The sequence below is a fragment of the Dendropsophus ebraccatus genome, chromosome 4, assembly GCF_027789765.1.
Source record: "Dendropsophus ebraccatus isolate aDenEbr1 chromosome 4, aDenEbr1.pat, whole genome shotgun sequence".
In the NCBI taxonomy this organism is placed as follows: Eukaryota; Metazoa; Chordata; class Amphibia; order Anura; family Hylidae; genus Dendropsophus; species Dendropsophus ebraccatus.
Window position 1 is genome coordinate 128,797,750 of NC_091457.1, and position 17,507 is coordinate 128,815,256.

Consider the following 17,507-nt stretch of genomic DNA (forward strand, 5'->3'; position numbering starts at 1 on the left):
TTCTTCAGCCTCTGGTAATTGAGTGCCGTAGACTCAGGTTGTCCATCCAAACCCATGCTAGTCTCCAACCTTTGGCTGTCCACCAGTAATGAAGTTATCATTCCCAGCATTCTGAGAGTTGTAAGTTTTTGATAGGTTTGTGTGCTTTTAATCTAACCATACATAGTTTACATGGCCGTATTTGTTATCGAACCTGTATGTATAGACATTGACTCAGTGATTTACAATAAGAAAATTTTATCCAGAGGAAACGAATGCATAAAATATATTCCAAAACTACCTGTCAGCTAATGATAGTGATTTCAGGTAATACTACCCTTTATAACCTAGTTGCTGATGCTTGGGCCTCCCATTGTAGCACAGGGAAATGGTTGTCATTTGCGTCTCAGCTTTGCATGTGTAGGGTGGTTTAATTTGCTCAGTGAGGTGAGAATGCATTGTATTCCCTAGAATGTAATTCAGCTTATCAGGAAATCCACACACCCTGCCCGGCCTCCTGCGTGGGAGAACTTCATTATCACCCTAGGTTGCAGGATAAAGCTGTGAAGCGGAGAATCATAGGTTAGGGTTTTCCTAGACCGGGATCTCTACATTACATGACAATCTTTTGTTCTTCTATAATGAGTAGTAGCTATTACGGGTCTCAGGAAGTCTTATTTATTCATCATCCCTCAAGGCAACTAAAATCAACATTTCAATGGGCAACCTGAATTGCAGGTGCAGTTCTTTATCTGATTTTAACTATTCTTAAGCAAATTATTGTTTTTGGTGTAGATTGGGATATTCCCATAAACAAAGAAGCCCAGTGTAGGAAATTATACCCCACTACATAATAATTTATGAGTGAGTGCTGTTACAGTTTAAGGCTGGGTTCACACTACGTATATGTCAGTCAGTATTGTGGTCCTCATATTGCAACCAAAACCAGGAGTGGATTAAAAACACAGAAAGGCTCTGTTCACACAATGCTGAAATTGAGTGGATGGCCGCCATTTAATGGCAAATATTTGCTGTTATTTTAAAACAACGGCTGTTATATTGAAATAATGGCCGTTATTTACTGTTATATGGCGGCCATCCACTCAATTTCAACATTGTGTGGACAGAGCCTTTCTGTGTTTTTAATCCACTCCTGGTTTTGGTTGGCAATATGAGGACCACAATACTGACTGAAATATACGTAGTGTGAACCCAGCCTAAGACACCAACTGATAGTTCCCACCAGGTACTCCGGTTTCTTCCCAAACCCAGAAACTACATATAGGCAAATTTAAGATTGTGAACCCTAATGGTAACAGGGACCAAAATTGACAAACTATGCTAGATGCAGCCTCAGCCAAGCATCAGTAACCCGCATACAGACACCTCGAGGTTGACCTCTAAGAAAGGATTATCAACATTCTGCGTGTTGCAATGAATGTGTGCACAAAACTGTGTCTGACTTACCAGGAGTTATTTTAGCTCATTTGTTAGGACTCAATAGGCTGTCAGGCCGGCTTTGTTAGGCTCCCGTTAGTGGCGTTTCTGAAAGGATGGGAGGGACTGACTACCCTTTGATTCGGTTGCTCTGACATTGTGTTTACAGTCTGTCACTGATGAAACATGTCAGGGGTATTATCATCTGGATGGAAGGAAGACAAAAGAGTCTGAAAATTACCATTAACCTTATTCTTGAAGGACTCTCTGGTAGAGTTTCCCTTTGATCTTCATGACCCTCATCACATCTAAAAGGGTTTCTTGAAGTTTATAAATGAGATCCTACGTTCTTTATGGGAAGCGGTTATGAGTATTTAAGTGCTTAGTGCGAGTTAACTATTTTCATTCACTTTATTTTCCGAGGTAAGTTAGCTGCTAATAACAAGTCAATCCCATCCAGAGCACCGGACACCTTATCTCACTTACAGACGGCAGCACGTTTTCTTAATTTAGCTGTAGAGTTTATCCCAAACCAATACTCAGGATCAATAGTTTATTTACTTACATTTCTATCAGACCAGCCATTATTCATCTTCATAATGAATCCCATTACTGCATATTAAATTACTCATGAGGACATTTTTTCTCACTTTGCAGTTGCCCTGCCTAAACTCCTATGACAGCTACTGCAGTAATCAAGTGGCAGCCAAAGCCCTCCTGGACCACAAGAAACAGGACCATCGAGTGCAGGACTTCCTACAGCGCTGTCTAGAGTCACCATTTAGCCGAAAATTAGACTTATGGAATTTCTTAGACATCCCCAGGAGTCGGCTGGTGAAATATCACTTGCTGCTGAAGGAAATACTCCGACACACTCCAAATGATCATCCAGACCAGCAGCATTTGGAAGAAGCTGTAAGTGAACATGTTTTTTTTATTGGGTAGATGTCCAGCAAAAAGTCAGAAAATACGTCACTAGGGACAGAGGTCCAGTTTTTGTTCTAATGAAGTTATCTGGTTGTACAGTTGTATACATAGTTTAGGAAAGTCCCCATACACTTTATACTTATGTTGGCTGAAATGACCGTCAGTATAAAGTGTATGGGGGGGGGGGGGGGTCTCCCGAGACTCCACTGACAGATGATGTTGGTTGGGTGTGATGGAATTTCAATGCCTAACCTCTTTGTTCTCAGAGACGTGAACCGCCGCCAAGTCTGTTTGGCTGCAGATTACCCCTCCCCATAGAGAACACAGGAATGGTTGGCCATGCCGAACATTCAGGTGTATGAGGAACACGGGAGAGATAACTGACAGCCTACTTTAAGAGGTACTCCAGGCTATGTGCATTTTCAGTGTACGGCCGGGGAGGGGGTGGACATAGAAGCCGCCGGTCACTTACCTCCCCGGTTTCAGCGACGGGTCCGGATCGCGCCGCCCCATTGTCCCGTCCGGCTGCTGTTTCCTGGTCTGAGCTGCGGCTTGAGACGTGAGGTCTCAAGGCAGCTCAGCCATTCAGCGGCCGAGGCGGGACTCTGCTATGAACGCTGAATGGCTGAGCTGCCCTGAGACCTTATGTCTCAAGCCGCAGCTCAGACCAGGAAGCGGCATCCGGACGGGAGAATAGGGCGGCGCAATCCGGGACCGGGCGCTGGAACCAGGAAGGCCCCTCCCCGGCCGTACACTGTAAATACACATAGGCCGGAGTACCCCTTATAGCTAAAGGATTTGTCTCATCTGGACAACCCATTATCTAAAGCAGTGCCTTTGATCCCAGTCCTCATGGCCCACCAACAGGTCATGTTTTTATATATGCCATATAAAGAACACCTGTGATAATCCCTGATGCATTGAGTATTATATCACATGTGAGATACTAAGGAGACTTGACCTGTTGATGGGCCATGAGGACATGAATTGAGAAGCACTGATGTAAAGAAATCTTCCCATGCAGTCAGCTGATTGACGCTCTTGTGGGGCACATAATATTACAGCACACCCATTCAAATGAAGTAATTGCACTAATTATACTATAATGGGACCTCTTTATGATGCACATATTCTCATAGCCCCAATTTAGGACTTACAGAGATGCCCATAAAGTTTGTATTTTACTTCTCCATTTAAGCAAAGTCCCCTTTAAATATTACCCATATGCCTAAAAGAATGAAGATATATTATAAAAATAGAAGCAGCATAACTGATCGTACCAGTTCTCAAGAAATACAGGCCGTCATCTTGTGCCCTTCATGTGAAACACTGCATGGCATAAGGTCTTGACGTCTCTCTGCACAATCTGCTAAGATAAATAAACTGCTAAGTTGTATCTGGACAGGAGTTTATTAAACACGCCGGGTGTATTTATACCTGCAAAGAATCTTTGCCAAGTATGTCACCATCAGCAGTATTAAATGTGTGTTCTCCTAATATAAAAAGCTGAAGTCATCCAGAAAGGCCTCACATGCCCATTTCTGCATACCCTTTGCTGTCAGGATTGTTGATGACTTATCTTGTAGGACTGTCATGGAAAGTTTAATATTATACAGAGAAAATAAATGAGCGGTTAAATAATTCAGCAACCCATGGCTCGTTCTTAACTATTTTTGGAAAGTTTCAATGGTTATTTCACACTGAGATGACACCACTGTAATTGTTCATACGATTTCTATGAATTTTATATGTGCAGAATCTGGGGGAGATAGTCCCGATTCTAATGCTGTCCCTTTATCCCTGACAGATTAATATAGTACAGGGGATCGTAGCGGAAATTAACATGAAGACAGGAGAGTCTGAATGTCACTATTACAAGGAGAGGCTGATTTATCTTGAAGATTGTCAGAGGGATCCATTGATTGATAACTCTAGGGCTCTGTGCTGTCACGGGGAGCTGAAGAATAACAGAGGAGCTGTAAGTATTTCAGTCAGTATGACATTATCTACACAATCTGTACCTATATTATTCTGTACAGCTTTGTTCACACTTGTATTTCTAGGTTTTCAGTTTCCAGTATTAGGCTAGGTTCACACTACGTATATTTAAGTCAGTATTGTGGTCCTCATATTGCAACCAAAACCAGGAGTGGATTAAAAACACAGAAAGGATCTGTTCACACAATGTTGAAATTGAGTGGATGGCCGCCATATAACAGTAAATAACTGCCATTATTTCAATATAACAGCCGTTGTTTTAAAATAACAGCAAATATTTGCCATTAAATGGCGGCCATCCACTCAATTTCAACATTGTGTGAACAGAGCCTTTCTGTGTTTTTAATCCACTCCTGGTTTTGGTTGCAATATGAGGACCACAATACTGACTGAAATATACGTAGTATGAACCCAGCCTTAATGCTGACAACCATATTCCGGTCTGCAATGCTACTTTTGCCATCAGAAATGCTGGAACCCCAGTGAAAACCTAAAGGACTCCATTTTAACTCTGTATGGTTTGTCAGAAATTGTTTAAAAAAAAAACACAACAATTTGACATAGCTAAAGGAGCCATGAGTAGTGTTGAGTGGACTTGTCGAAGTCTTCGGGATCGGCAACGTAAATGGTCGGACTTTGACTCCCGGCTATATCCATGTTTTCCTGGCAGCCCTAGGACGGCATCCAACTTCTCCAGCCACCAGGAGTCAAATACTAAGCATGAGGTTTGGAGAACGTTGCCAGCCCAAAGAGTTCGGACAAATCGGTTCAACACTAGCCATGACCACTATAGCTAATATGGCAAATCGTAAAGGACCTTATAGACTTTTCTGTAGAGTTATAATATTTGACAGCAAGAATACCTTTATACTGTAAAGAGTAATGTTGACCTTGAATGAATTTGTAAAAAGAACCTAAATCATCCATAACCTAAATGTTGTTAGAACTTTTACTTTTTTTCATGAAAGAGGGTGCCATTGTAAACCTTTTTTTTTATCTTGTGATGGTTTATGATCACATTATATGCTGTAACAAGTTCACAGATTATTGACAGATGAAGGTCATGGGGCTCTTTTTAACTCTTTAACACTTTAATGTGAGACTCTCAGATCAAGTGGTGTAAAGTGAAATCCTTTCTGTTCTTCCATGGCACACATTAAGCTCCTCATAACCCCCCACCCTGTCCCCTCCTCTTAGTCTTTCAACAACGGTGAAGGATTTGACATCAGCCAGAACTGAAGCACTTTGATCTTCGGAGCTGCAGCTCTTCAAATGTGATCATTTTGTTATTTGTACTGATTACATGATTATTGGCGAGTGAGGTTCTTACATCTTTTCCCTTCACCCCAGCTGCCATTGTTTTATGTAACCCTTCCATTATTTTCAGTGCCATGTGTCATTCATAGATGAAAGAGCTCTATGCATCTTGTAGGATCCAATTTCACTCATGATGATGTATACTTGATATTGAAAGGATCTCCTGCTGCAGACATACTCCTGCTGAATCTCATAGTTCAGTGTACATAAATACTCGTATGAAATATCTGGCAGGTTCCAATAGAAAACACTTTCTTCTTTATAGTTTGAATATGTCTCAGCTAGTACTTACCTTATTAGCAGACAATGTACAGAATAAACACCTTGTCCATACTATTTATATAGCTATAGCCTAGACCAGGGATGGGGAATTTTCGGCCCTCCAGCTGCTGAAAAACTACAATTCCCATCATGCCTGGGCAGCCAAAGCTAAAGCTTTGGCTGCCCAGGCATGATGGGAATTGTAGTTTTGCAACAACTGAAGGAGCTGAAGGTTCCACATCGCTGGTGTACACTGAACAGATGATTCTAAAGCTGGACATTTTGTAACCTGAAGCGGCTGATTTCTGACCATGTAATTTTTATGGTGTTTATCTGCCAGGAGAGAAAAGTTTCTGCTAGTTGAACTTGTTCTCAGTTGAGATAAGAAACATCTAGAGGTTTCTGGCTGCAGTTTAAGTCCCTCTTAATTGAAATCACATGCACACTCAGTCAGGTTGAGTATGCATGTGTATGGGGGAGAGCTAGGAGAGGAGGCTGTCTGCTGAGCAAATTTGCCAGAACTTGTAGAATTGCTGTACCATGGGGATTCTAGTTCCCAGTAGTTTCACAGATGCTGACTGTGTAGTATCATAAAATATGGTTCTTATTTTACCAACAAATAAAATAAAGTCAAGTATGAGGATGTTACTTACCACAACTATTGTTTCTGTTACAGAAATTTCATGTGTTCCTCTTCCAAGAAGTCCTGGTTATTACAAGAACTGTAACACAGAACGACAAACTTTACTATCAGCTTTATCGGCAACCGATTCCTGTAAAGGATCTAGTAGTGGAAGACTTACAAGATGGGGAGGTCCGTGTGGCTGGGTCGTTACGTGGTGCCTTCACCAACAATGAGAGAAGTAAGTGTGACCTGTAATCACTTTTGCTGTTATTGACATAACCTTCTAGAATTCAATGTTGGACTTCATCCAGCTGGAGTTTATAAAGGTGAATTTCGTATTTAGAATAATCAGTCAGAAGATACATGATTGAAATACTATAAAACATTTTGCTAGTAGGTTGTTTTAAATGGCCAAGCTTTTAAGGTGTTCTGTATCACTTGGGATATGCTGCCGGTATGTGATCAGTGTGGGTTCAACCACCGGGGGCCTCCATTGATTGCAAGAACAAAGGGTTTGCAGCATTTGTAGCATTGGAAACTCTTTGGATTTTGCCAGACACAGAACCGCCTTTGTCCATGTGTGCTGTGTCTCATATTGCAGCGGCTGCAATTGCAAACACACTGCATAAAGCATCTGTTAAAAGTTGAGAGCATTGAATGGTGTGGGTCAGACCACTGGGATATGCCTCTGCTGTCAATCACTACTTGTACAGAACACCTTTATCTGAAGCCAGGATTCCTTTTCCGTTCATTCATATGCATGACTACAAATATAATATAGTTAAACCGTATATTTATCATTTTCCCTTTTATGTTCCTTTTTGCAGTTAAAAACTTTTTCAGAGTAGGATACAAGAATGGTCCCCAAGCCCAGTCTCATTCTTTTCAAGCAAATGACACTTTCAACAAGCAACAGTGGCTGAATTGTATCCGGCAGGCCAAAGGGTCGGCCCTGTGTTCTGGGGGAGACAACCTGCTGCCTTCAGAAGGACATTTGTTAATACCTGCAGAGGGAAGCAGTGATCCTCAGCAGGCCACAAGATTTGAACAAATGGACCACTCAGATAGTATCTCAGATTGCAGTATGGACACAAGTGAGGTCAGCATGGACTGTGAACAGATGGAACAGACGGACTGTAGCATACACAGCAAGCAGGTCGAGAGTGATGTTTGACAAAACCTGGAGTTTACCTGCTTGTTACCTGTACAGTATTTGCATTCCATGTATGGAGCAGTTGGAGAAGCACTTTTATAAGATTCTTGCAGAAGGCACCACCAAGACTTGTAGTATTCATGGACAACAGTACTGTAGCAACCAGCTTTAACTGCGAGCTGGGCCTGCGCCTACCCCCATCTTCTATATCAGCTGTGCGTTTTGATAGTTTATATCTATCTAGAAAGTTCCACCGGCATGCTGTCAAGAAGAGTCTCTTAAACTACTGTCTATATGTGTATCATATACAAAAATATATGTTTACTGTAAAAAGAAAAAAAAAATGTTACTATTTTTTTCTACAAATTAACACTGTGTCTTAATACAAGCCTCAATTCTGAGTTTCAATTAAGGAAAATCGTGATTGGACCTAAAGTATGATATGTTCACTGACTTAATGGGAGTCAAAGTTTACCTATACATATGATAGAATGTCACTGGGATAGGCTATCATTTGTTCACCAATGGGAATCTGCCAGCTGGTCCACCACTTATTCTCACAATGAGAATACCTTTACAGCGGCACTACCATTTAACCCACTGTCAGGATCTGCCCGGTTCATTTGAATAGAGTCTTCTACCCATTCGTTTTTAGGATTAGCAGGGTCATAGAGATTATACTTCCACCCATCATAGTGTTATGTCATACACTAGCCGTATGCCATAATATTATATGTTTGGAATATTCCAGTATTTGCAGAGTTATCAGATTCTTACTGTGATCCAGCAGTCAGAAATTTGATAGGCCATGTTCACACACTGTTGAAATTTAGTGGATAGCCGTCATTTAATGGTAAATAGTTGCTGTTATTTTTAAATAATAGGTGTTATTTGTCATTAAATGGCAGCCATCCACTCAATTTCAACTGTGTATGTACTTAGCCTTTCTGTGTTTTCAATCCACTCCTGTTTTTGGTTGCAAAATACTGAGCAAAAATACTGTATGGGAGCATAGCCATAGGCTGCATGATTGATTGAGCCTCAGCATATGAGTGACGATCAGCGCTCATTTCATACCTCCCTTGGCCCATGTAAAAGGGATGTTAAGGTAGGAGCTGAGGAGCTGTTATCCTCCATCCATTAGGTTTTGTACTAGACAAAACATTGTGTATTAGTATTTCCAAGAGTTCACGCAAACAAAAATCATATAACAATGGCCCCGATTGATTAATCTGCCCAAAACCAAAACATTACATTAGCTGAGCTGTAATTGGTTGCTATAGGCAAAACCAGACAGTTTTGGTTTCAGGCCAATTGATACGCTGATTGATATGCTGAATATTGATGGTATATGAAGTCACTTTGTAATTTGGATTAGTAAAAAAAAATGTTGACACATTTCTTGAAACCGTTAGTGTGCAGGTCAATGGGAAAGTGCTTACAGACAGTGTTGAACGGACTTGTCAAACTAATCAGGTTCAGCAACGTTCTCCGAACGCTTGGTATTTGACTTCCGCCGTCTGAAGAAGTTGGATGCCACCCTAAGGCTGCCAGGAAAACATGGATACAGCTATAGGCCATGTTCACACATGGCACAAACAGCGACAGTTGTGTGACACAGCCCTGTCACAGAAAAGCCACAGCCCGCACTCCAATTAGCCATAGAACACAATGTAAAGTACGTTGGGGAGCTGTACTTTACATTGTGTGCAAAGCCTATTTTGTGTGGCCCCTGTTCACTGAATAGCGGCTGCACAAAATAGACATATCAGTTTTTTGTGCGACCGCATAGAACACCAGCCCTAGTGTGTACTGTGTGTATACAGTACAGACGTTGTTCCATAGAATCTAATGTTAAGCCACACTGTCAATAAATTGGCGTTTGTTGCAATCTGCAACACCCGTTTTTTTATTGAAAATATACGCAGTGTAAACGTGGCCCCAAGCTGTAGGTTTTCTAGGACTCCCTAGGGTGGCATACAACTTCTTTAGATGCCGGGAATCAAATAACAAGTGTTTGGGTTCTGACAATGTTGCCAAATTAGGGTACTATTACACGGAACAATAATCGTCCCGATTCGGCCAATTATCGATCCATGTAATAAATAATCCATGTAGTAAATAAATCGGCTGATCGTTGATATAGGTTTGGACCTATTTTCGTCGGGCGCCGACTGCGCACCGCTACGTGTAATAGCGATGCGTGGCCGGCGACTGACGATATACATTACCTATCCACGTTCCAGGGCTGCTCCTGAGGTCTTCTTCTCCCTGGGTCCTATGCGCTCTAGCTTCAGAGTGGCCTGTCAGCTGACAGGCCGCTCGGCCAATCACAGGCCACGGCGGTCCCGGCCTGTGATTGGCTGAGTGGCCTGTCAGCTGACAGGCCACTCTGAAGTTAGAGCGCGCGGGACCCGTGGAGAAGAAGACCGCAGCAGCAGCCCTGGAATGTGGATAGGTAATGTATATAGTTAAGGAAGGGCTGCAAGGACATCGGTAACTATGTCCCTGCAGCCCTTGTTTAACGATTATCGGGCCGAGTAGTAGGTCCAGTAAACAAGCAACGATCTACCAGATCGCTGCTCGTTTACAGGTATTATCAGGCCCCCCCATCGGCCCGTGTAATACCACCCTTAGAACAGTTTGATAAGTCCGCTCAACACTATTCACAGACCTTGCCAAGCTGTGGGTTCAGTCGTTGATTGTTCCCAGTCGGCTATATGTGAAATTTGGTGTAAGTATAATAAAATGTGAATTTTCTAAAAAGGAAAGCCTACAGGTAGACCAAGAAAGATATCAAAGCATCAGGACAGAAAACACGGATCAGGAGAAGCGATCATGGAGTATCTGGAGGAAAGTAAGATTTATGATACAGGGGATGCATGTCAGGTAAGGGAGATGGAAATTAATAGTCAGCAAACAGGTGGACAGACATTTTAGATGCCTTATTGATAGAAAATAGGTTAGGTGTTAATGAAGTCATATTATATATGACTATATGATGTATTTTTAGCACATAATTTATCAAAGCAAATAAGCTAGATTTCCCCAGTTTAAGCCACATTGGACATTTTTCAGTTAAGAATGGACGTGGTAAAGGATTAGCTTCATTTTCGTGTGATTTATCATGCGTTTTTTTTTCTTTTTTCACTAAAAACATGCAGCAGTATTCCACTGCTAGCCTAGCGCTAAACTGTTTTAGGCAAAAATTATCAAGGCACTCGTGCTTAATGATCATTTTTGTGCAACAACTGTAAGATTTTGCACAACCCATAAAAGTTACCACCTGCACAAAAAAAGCTGCACATGATACATTTCCCCCATGGCATTCAAACAATCCAGAGTTGAAAGGGAATTGGAAGTTGAAATCATCTTGATGTAGAATATTGTTTACCATTAATGAAGTCAGAAAAACGCTCTACTTGAAGTGGAAAAACATATGCCACTGATTAGAATAATTTCCTTTTATTTTTTTGAGGTTCATTTCATGAAGCCAAACTGATCAGCTACTAAACAAAGACTATTCTTTGTGATTTAGTATTTCTGCAAAGTACAAAAAAAAGTGATTTTCACAATTCCATAATTTTTTCAATGCTTGTACTATTATATGGCCAGCAATACCTAAAATTAATAGCTCAGGTTAAAATTGGAAGCAGGCTTTAAAGAGGTTATCTAGCTCTACAGAAGGTATGGGCATTCCTTGCGATAAGCCATCAATATCAGATCACTTGAGGGCAACTGCTATCAGTTTAAAGGGGTTGCGATGCTGATCGGTGGAGTTACCTGGAGTCTGATCCCTGATGATTTCCTACTGATGATGTAGCCTGAGGATAACCTATTAATTATGTAAAGTAACCTATTTTTAAAATTGATGCCCTATCATTGTTTAAACTGCGTCATACTGCATAACCTAGTTACATTCATAGCAGCTGTGTATGGCATTACATTCTCTATTAAATTTAATGTTATACTATGTGTATACATGCACAACTGCTATGAATGTGACAGCATAGAAATAGGCCATCAATTCTAAATAACCCCTTTAAATATACTTGCTGGACCATGATCTGTCCATATTAGACATGAGCAAACCTCTAGCATGGTTGGGTTTGTTGAAACCCAAACTCTCTGCATTTGATTACTGGTGACTGAAGAAGTTGGTTGCAACCCTAGGGAGTCCTGGAAAACATGGATTCAGCCACTGGTAATAAAATGCCGGGAGTTGGGGTTCAGACAAATCCCAACAGACTCGGGGCTGGCTCATGTGTAGCCCATTTGTCAAAGTGGAAAATGTTTTTTCACTTTATTGAAGTTGGTTTCTATACAGAAGAGGCCATGAACTACTTCACGGCTTTAAAATCATAAAAAAACATTGGGCCTGATTTACTAAAGTGTTACCAGAAGCAAATTGTTGGGTTTTTGTCCATTTTTTTTTGGCCACTTTTAGAGGACCAACATTTACTAAAGGTGTGCGACACAATTTGTCCAAAAAACAGACAAACCCGTCATTTTGGTCCCCAAACTTGCAAAGTGAGAGTGTCTTGGGTGTGTCCTTTAAAATCCGCTAACACCGACAGATTTACTAAGGAAACTGTCATTCTAGTGTGGTGGGATGGTCTGGCTTTAATTTTTTCCTGTGAAAAACTAAACAATGAATTTGGCGTGAAAAAAAACAGACACAAATGACAGCATAATGACTTAAGATTGACACATTGTTAGTAAACAAGGCCCATTATGTGTTATTTAATATGTTTTCAATTTTACAAATGGTTTATTATGAGAAATGATGTGCTGGTTGTGGTTATGGCAAATTGTTCTTGAAAGTCTGGATACCAAAGTGCCTTTACCTGGCTGGGGTACTGGCACCGGACAATGCAAGCAATAGTGTTTGATGGTTAGTGTTGAACCACAAGCTACTCACAAATTTGCTGCTACCGGCACCATGGACCCTGCCGTCTACAGAACAGATAAACACAAATTATTATTCCGCTGGTTACTGGGAACACACATCAATCAACAATATTGTATTTTTTTTTTTTACATTTATTTATAGTTTTTAATATGTTGAATAATTTGTGGTTTGCTGAGCTTTACAATATGTGTTGAAGAAATGTGTTCATAAAGAATACCCAATGTCTGAAAGAGATGTGGCCACCGCAGCGTCCTGTATATTTTTCTTAAGTTATATATACATATATAAATATTGCATAATGGCCTCAAGTTACTCTGGAAGCTAAAATAAATCACATTCAACTGGTAAATCATCTCTTGTGGTTTCACAGAACAGTACTGAAGAGCCAGGGATCTGGAGACAGGCTATGGGGTGCATTCTCAAAAAAAGAAATGTAGCGCTGAAATGTATTTGCCGCCATTGAGCCTATTCCCAGAAAACAATTGATTCATAATATTGCAAGTTAGTGTTCATGTTAGGCCGAAGTTTATAGTATTATATCAATTATGTCACATGAATATTGTGGGGTTGCAGGTCATTTAAACATCTGACTTTATGGAACATTACCACTGACAAACCACTAGCTATAAGATAAGTTCATGACAAACCTATGCTTACCTACCGCTGGTCCCTTACAACTACCACTGGTCTCCCCTTTAGTGGCTGCCCATACACTTTTAAATGGCAGCTGGGTAATCACTGCATATGGAACAGGCCCATTAGCTAAGCTCACTCCATATTTGCTATAATTTACTGCTGACATTCACCTGCAATGGCCAGGATTTGACTTTAGACTATTCCCAGTATTTTAACCACTTAAATGCCACAATCAATACTGATTTTGGCATATAAAGGAGTATTCCCATTCTGGAGTAGTTATGCCCAAACTTTATTATGCACAGGATAGGGAATAAATAAGTCATTACGGAGGCTCCAACGTCCAATTTATTCTCTACGGAGCTGCCAAACAAAGCCGAATGCAGTTTTCTTCTCTTTGGCAGCTACATACCCTCTGGCAAAAAGACCAGAAAATCGTTCTACGCCAAGATGAACACGGTACCAACTGTAACAGAGTTACAAGATCTGATAAAAGGACCTGGGATGAAATCCTTAGAGGCAAACAGCAGTGAGGGTACTTTTGACTCCAACCTTCAGCATTTAAATATTGGTGGCTGAAGAAGTTAGATGCGGCCCTAGGGAGTCCGTGAAAACATGGATGTAGCCTATGGCAGTATCCATGTTTTTCAGGACACCCTAGGGCTGCTTTCAATTTTTGCTGCCACCTGTATTCAAATGCTGAACATTTGGACATAAGCATGCTCGAGTTATGCTCATCTCTACAGTTGACTATGACACGAAGATTTTGTGCTGATTCAAAAACATGCTTCCCTAGACCATTACTAACCCACCACCAGTCTGGTCATGCTGGATGATGTCATCAATGGGACTGCCATTTCTGGTGTTCTCTGGCAAATGTCAGTTGAGCTCCACAATGTTGGGCTGTGAGCACAAATCCCTCTAGAGGACATAGGGCCCTTATGTACATAAGGGAGCAGATAATAGTCCTGTTGCTGGGTTGATTCCCTTCTATGTCTGTGCCTTGCTGTTTATGTAACAGGCCATATCCTGGTCTCAGCTCTTGAGATTGTGGGGGGGAGACACAGTAAACGTCTTGTGATAGCACATATGGATATGCTATCCTGGAAGAGCTGGACCACCTGCAGTGCAGGTACTTCCTAATACTACTAGTAGTGACAACAACACTAGCAAAATGTAGTACTAGAAAAGACTCTCTTCATTTTTATTAAAATAACATTTATAGCTGAATTGGTTATAATTATTGACCAATATGTCAAAGTTTACCTAAATTTTCATAAATCTTCTGACATGTCAGACAGTGAAAGTCTGTGAAGGTTTCACTCAGTCCATACTCAAGGAAAGCCAAGCAGAAATAAAGAATACATTGCTGTGGACAGCGCTTCTGCCCCTTTGCTCTAGTGATTGGTGGGCGTCTTAGCGCTGGACACCCACTTATCAGACGTGGCAGCTTTGTGATGTGGATTTTGCACCTGTAAAAGATTGACTATAAAGAAAATACTTCTCCATTACATCATTTTCGATCTACAACAGCACTTTTCAGGTGGACCTTGTGTGCTGTCATGAACTGATCCTTTCAATAGCACCTACTTTTGTGTGTTTATCTTTGTAGTGCATATATGTTATGGTTTCTGTAGCTCTGGTCCTTTCTTGTTTATTTTGAGATTTCTTTAAAATACTTGTAGAGTCTCTGGCACTGAGTAGATTTCTGGAATGACTCATCTATATATTTAGATTTCTGGAGTACCACTAGTTATTAACAACACTGCTAACTGAGGAATAATTTTGGCAGTGTTCCATAGGCTTCAGCAGCACTGACGGGGTTACACTTTCAAATAATCAAAGATTAGAAAGTAAATGGATTTCTAAAGGAAAAGCAGAGGCAAAGTAAGGAAGGGCGTTTCTACTTGTTGGCGTAAGAATATAAACATAGGAAAGGTAAGGACTGGTCGAACAGAATGTTCTAATCTATCTTCACTATTATGAAAAAAAAAAAGTGTGATGATAAAATTGGGTCACCAGGTGGAATTCCTTGTAATAAATATTTGTCATCAGAGGCAGAAATTCTAACCCCAACATTTACACAAAGGAATTACCATATGTTTTATGGTACATTTCACTTTGTCAAACTTCTGCCTGCATTGTACCAACTGTTCTTTACAGGTTGAATAAAAATCCAGAAATGTACTACGAAGTTTGACAGTAAACTAATATACCAGTGAAACAGATTTCTACAGGTGCATATAAGAGTGGCCAGGAGTTAAAGTAAGGGGATGAAGAGGGAAAGAGGGTTGTGAAAGTGAGGTGTTGGGAGATGAGAAGACAGGGGAGGAAACAGACTTTTTGAAGTTTTAGGCTATGTTCACATACTACGTTTTGAGTCTCATTTTGAGGTATAAATGGCTAAAAAAAAACAACCAAAGCAAAGAAAGGCCAGGCGCCCGAACCTGCACCTCGCATACTAAGGCTATGTTCACACTATGTATGAGTCCGGCCGTAGTTCGTACGCAGCCGTACATGTGCGGCTGAAAGTAAGACCGTGGGAAAAAATAGACATGCGGCCGGATTGCGAACATGCGGGCGAACCACGAACATACGCCCGTAGTAGAGTTATGCTTCCCTAGCTTGTTTCAAAGCGATCTGAAACAGGTCATTTACTTGGAAATCTTTGCCCAGCCCACACAGAACCTTTTGGATCTAAAAATCACGTTCAATTTGGCCAAAATAAGTACTCCGTACGGGACCGCATGGAAATCGACGACCGTGAGTTGGAACATTTCCGTCCTCAAACAATGGTCTTGTTCATTTTTCACAGCGCCGTATACGATCCGGCCGTAAGCTCATACGTAGTGTGCATTGTGCGGCCGTATATCGTATACTTTCAAGTGACCGCATCAACCTCAAAACTACATGCGTATATTCGCAGTTCGCACTACGGCCGGAAAGATACGTAGTGTGAACATAGCCTAAATCTACACGTCCTTCCAGCAGGTGTAGATTTGGACCATGATTTACGGCTGCTCGCAGGCGTAAATCTTCATAAATGTGGCACGGGAGGAGGCCACGCCTCCTCCCTGCCTCGTCACACCCTTCCAAGCCCCCCCTAGCCCGCCCATCGGGCAAGCGGAGCGTACGCCAAGGAGAAGGGGCAAATCTGCACCTTCTCTCTGGCGTACACCTTGAGCGGACGCTTCGTAAATGTCCCCCTGTGACTTCCTAAACCTCCTGCTATTTGTAAGGCTGGATTTACACATTGCAGTTTCATTGCAGTACCTGCATAATTTCTGTGAAGACGCTGCAGTACCGCAACAGTACTGTAATGACACTCCAAAGTGTGTGAACACAGTCTAAAACCAAACACAGAAAATTGGATCATCCTTGGCCCCTTAAGTTCCCAGGCCTAAAGTAAAGGCATTGGACAACAGGGCTTCTTTCCCTGAATTAGTGGGTGCTGCATTTGTGGGGGGTGGTTATATCTTCACAACACCACCTTTTGATATTTTGGCTGAATTATATCCTAAGTATCCAGTTTGAGAATACCCGTAGCAGGGACTAAAGGATGCACTGCGGTATGTTTTTATCACACCGTACATACCCCTCCTTGAGAAGGCCCAGGAATTGATTCCCTATTGGGGTACCTGGAATGTGCACTCAGATGGTTATGTGTATTTGGGTTACATTTCTTTTTGTTTACTTGTCTTGTGGATCACCAATTTTTAGAGGTAATTAATAAAGTTTAACTTTTAATATTTTTTTTACCTACTGTGGTCTAAAGAGTCAGTGATTTTGTTCTAATATTGACCACTGGGACATTGTGTACCTTAGGTTAGGGACCTCTGATTGTCTGTGAGTGACGATATATACCCTGAATTAGAAGATATAACTCTTATTTTAATTCTTCACTCCAGCGCTGAGACATAAACTTTAGAACGTTTATGCAAATTAGGAGATAAAGCCCACTTGGCGTATGTAAGGATTTGAATTCTGGCTCACCTAAGTTCCCCCTATGAACTGTAGCATTTATTCCATTGTTACCATTCAGGTGTTAAAGTAGTGGTCCAAGAGCAGAGACTGTCTTCATTTACATGTCAGTGGGTAAATCACTTGTGTAGTGATGCCAGTAGTATGGCATGTGACCATGTGTCTCTATGGCAGTCAGAAGTAATTTTTTTCAAATGACATGGACACTTTATTAAAGGGATTGTTTATGTTATAAACACTATTAACTTGTTAACTTGCTTATCTAACATAGTACATCTGCA

At 41.1% G+C, this 17,507-nt stretch overlaps 1 protein-coding gene across 3 annotated transcripts in view; it reads left to right on the top strand.

The window, feature by feature from the left end:
- Nucleotides 1–9,147, top strand: part of ARHGEF3 (Rho guanine nucleotide exchange factor 3) — a 220,109-nt gene extending 210,962 nt beyond the window's left edge. For 2 of the 3 annotated variants that reach the window (XM_069967001.1, XM_069967002.1), the window contains 4 exons: nt 2,074–2,331; nt 4,151–4,321; nt 6,596–6,782; nt 7,372–9,147. In XM_069967001.1, the coding sequence (XP_069823102.1) occupies nt 2,074–2,331; nt 4,151–4,321; nt 6,596–6,782; nt 7,372–7,718 (963 nt within the window). In that variant the 3' untranslated portion in view covers nt 7,719–9,147. The remainder of the gene's footprint in view (nt 1–2,073; nt 2,332–4,150; nt 4,322–6,595; nt 6,783–7,371) is intronic. The other variant, XM_069967003.1, reaches the window with a different exon arrangement.
- Nucleotides 9,148–17,507: the final 8,360 nt, after the last annotated feature.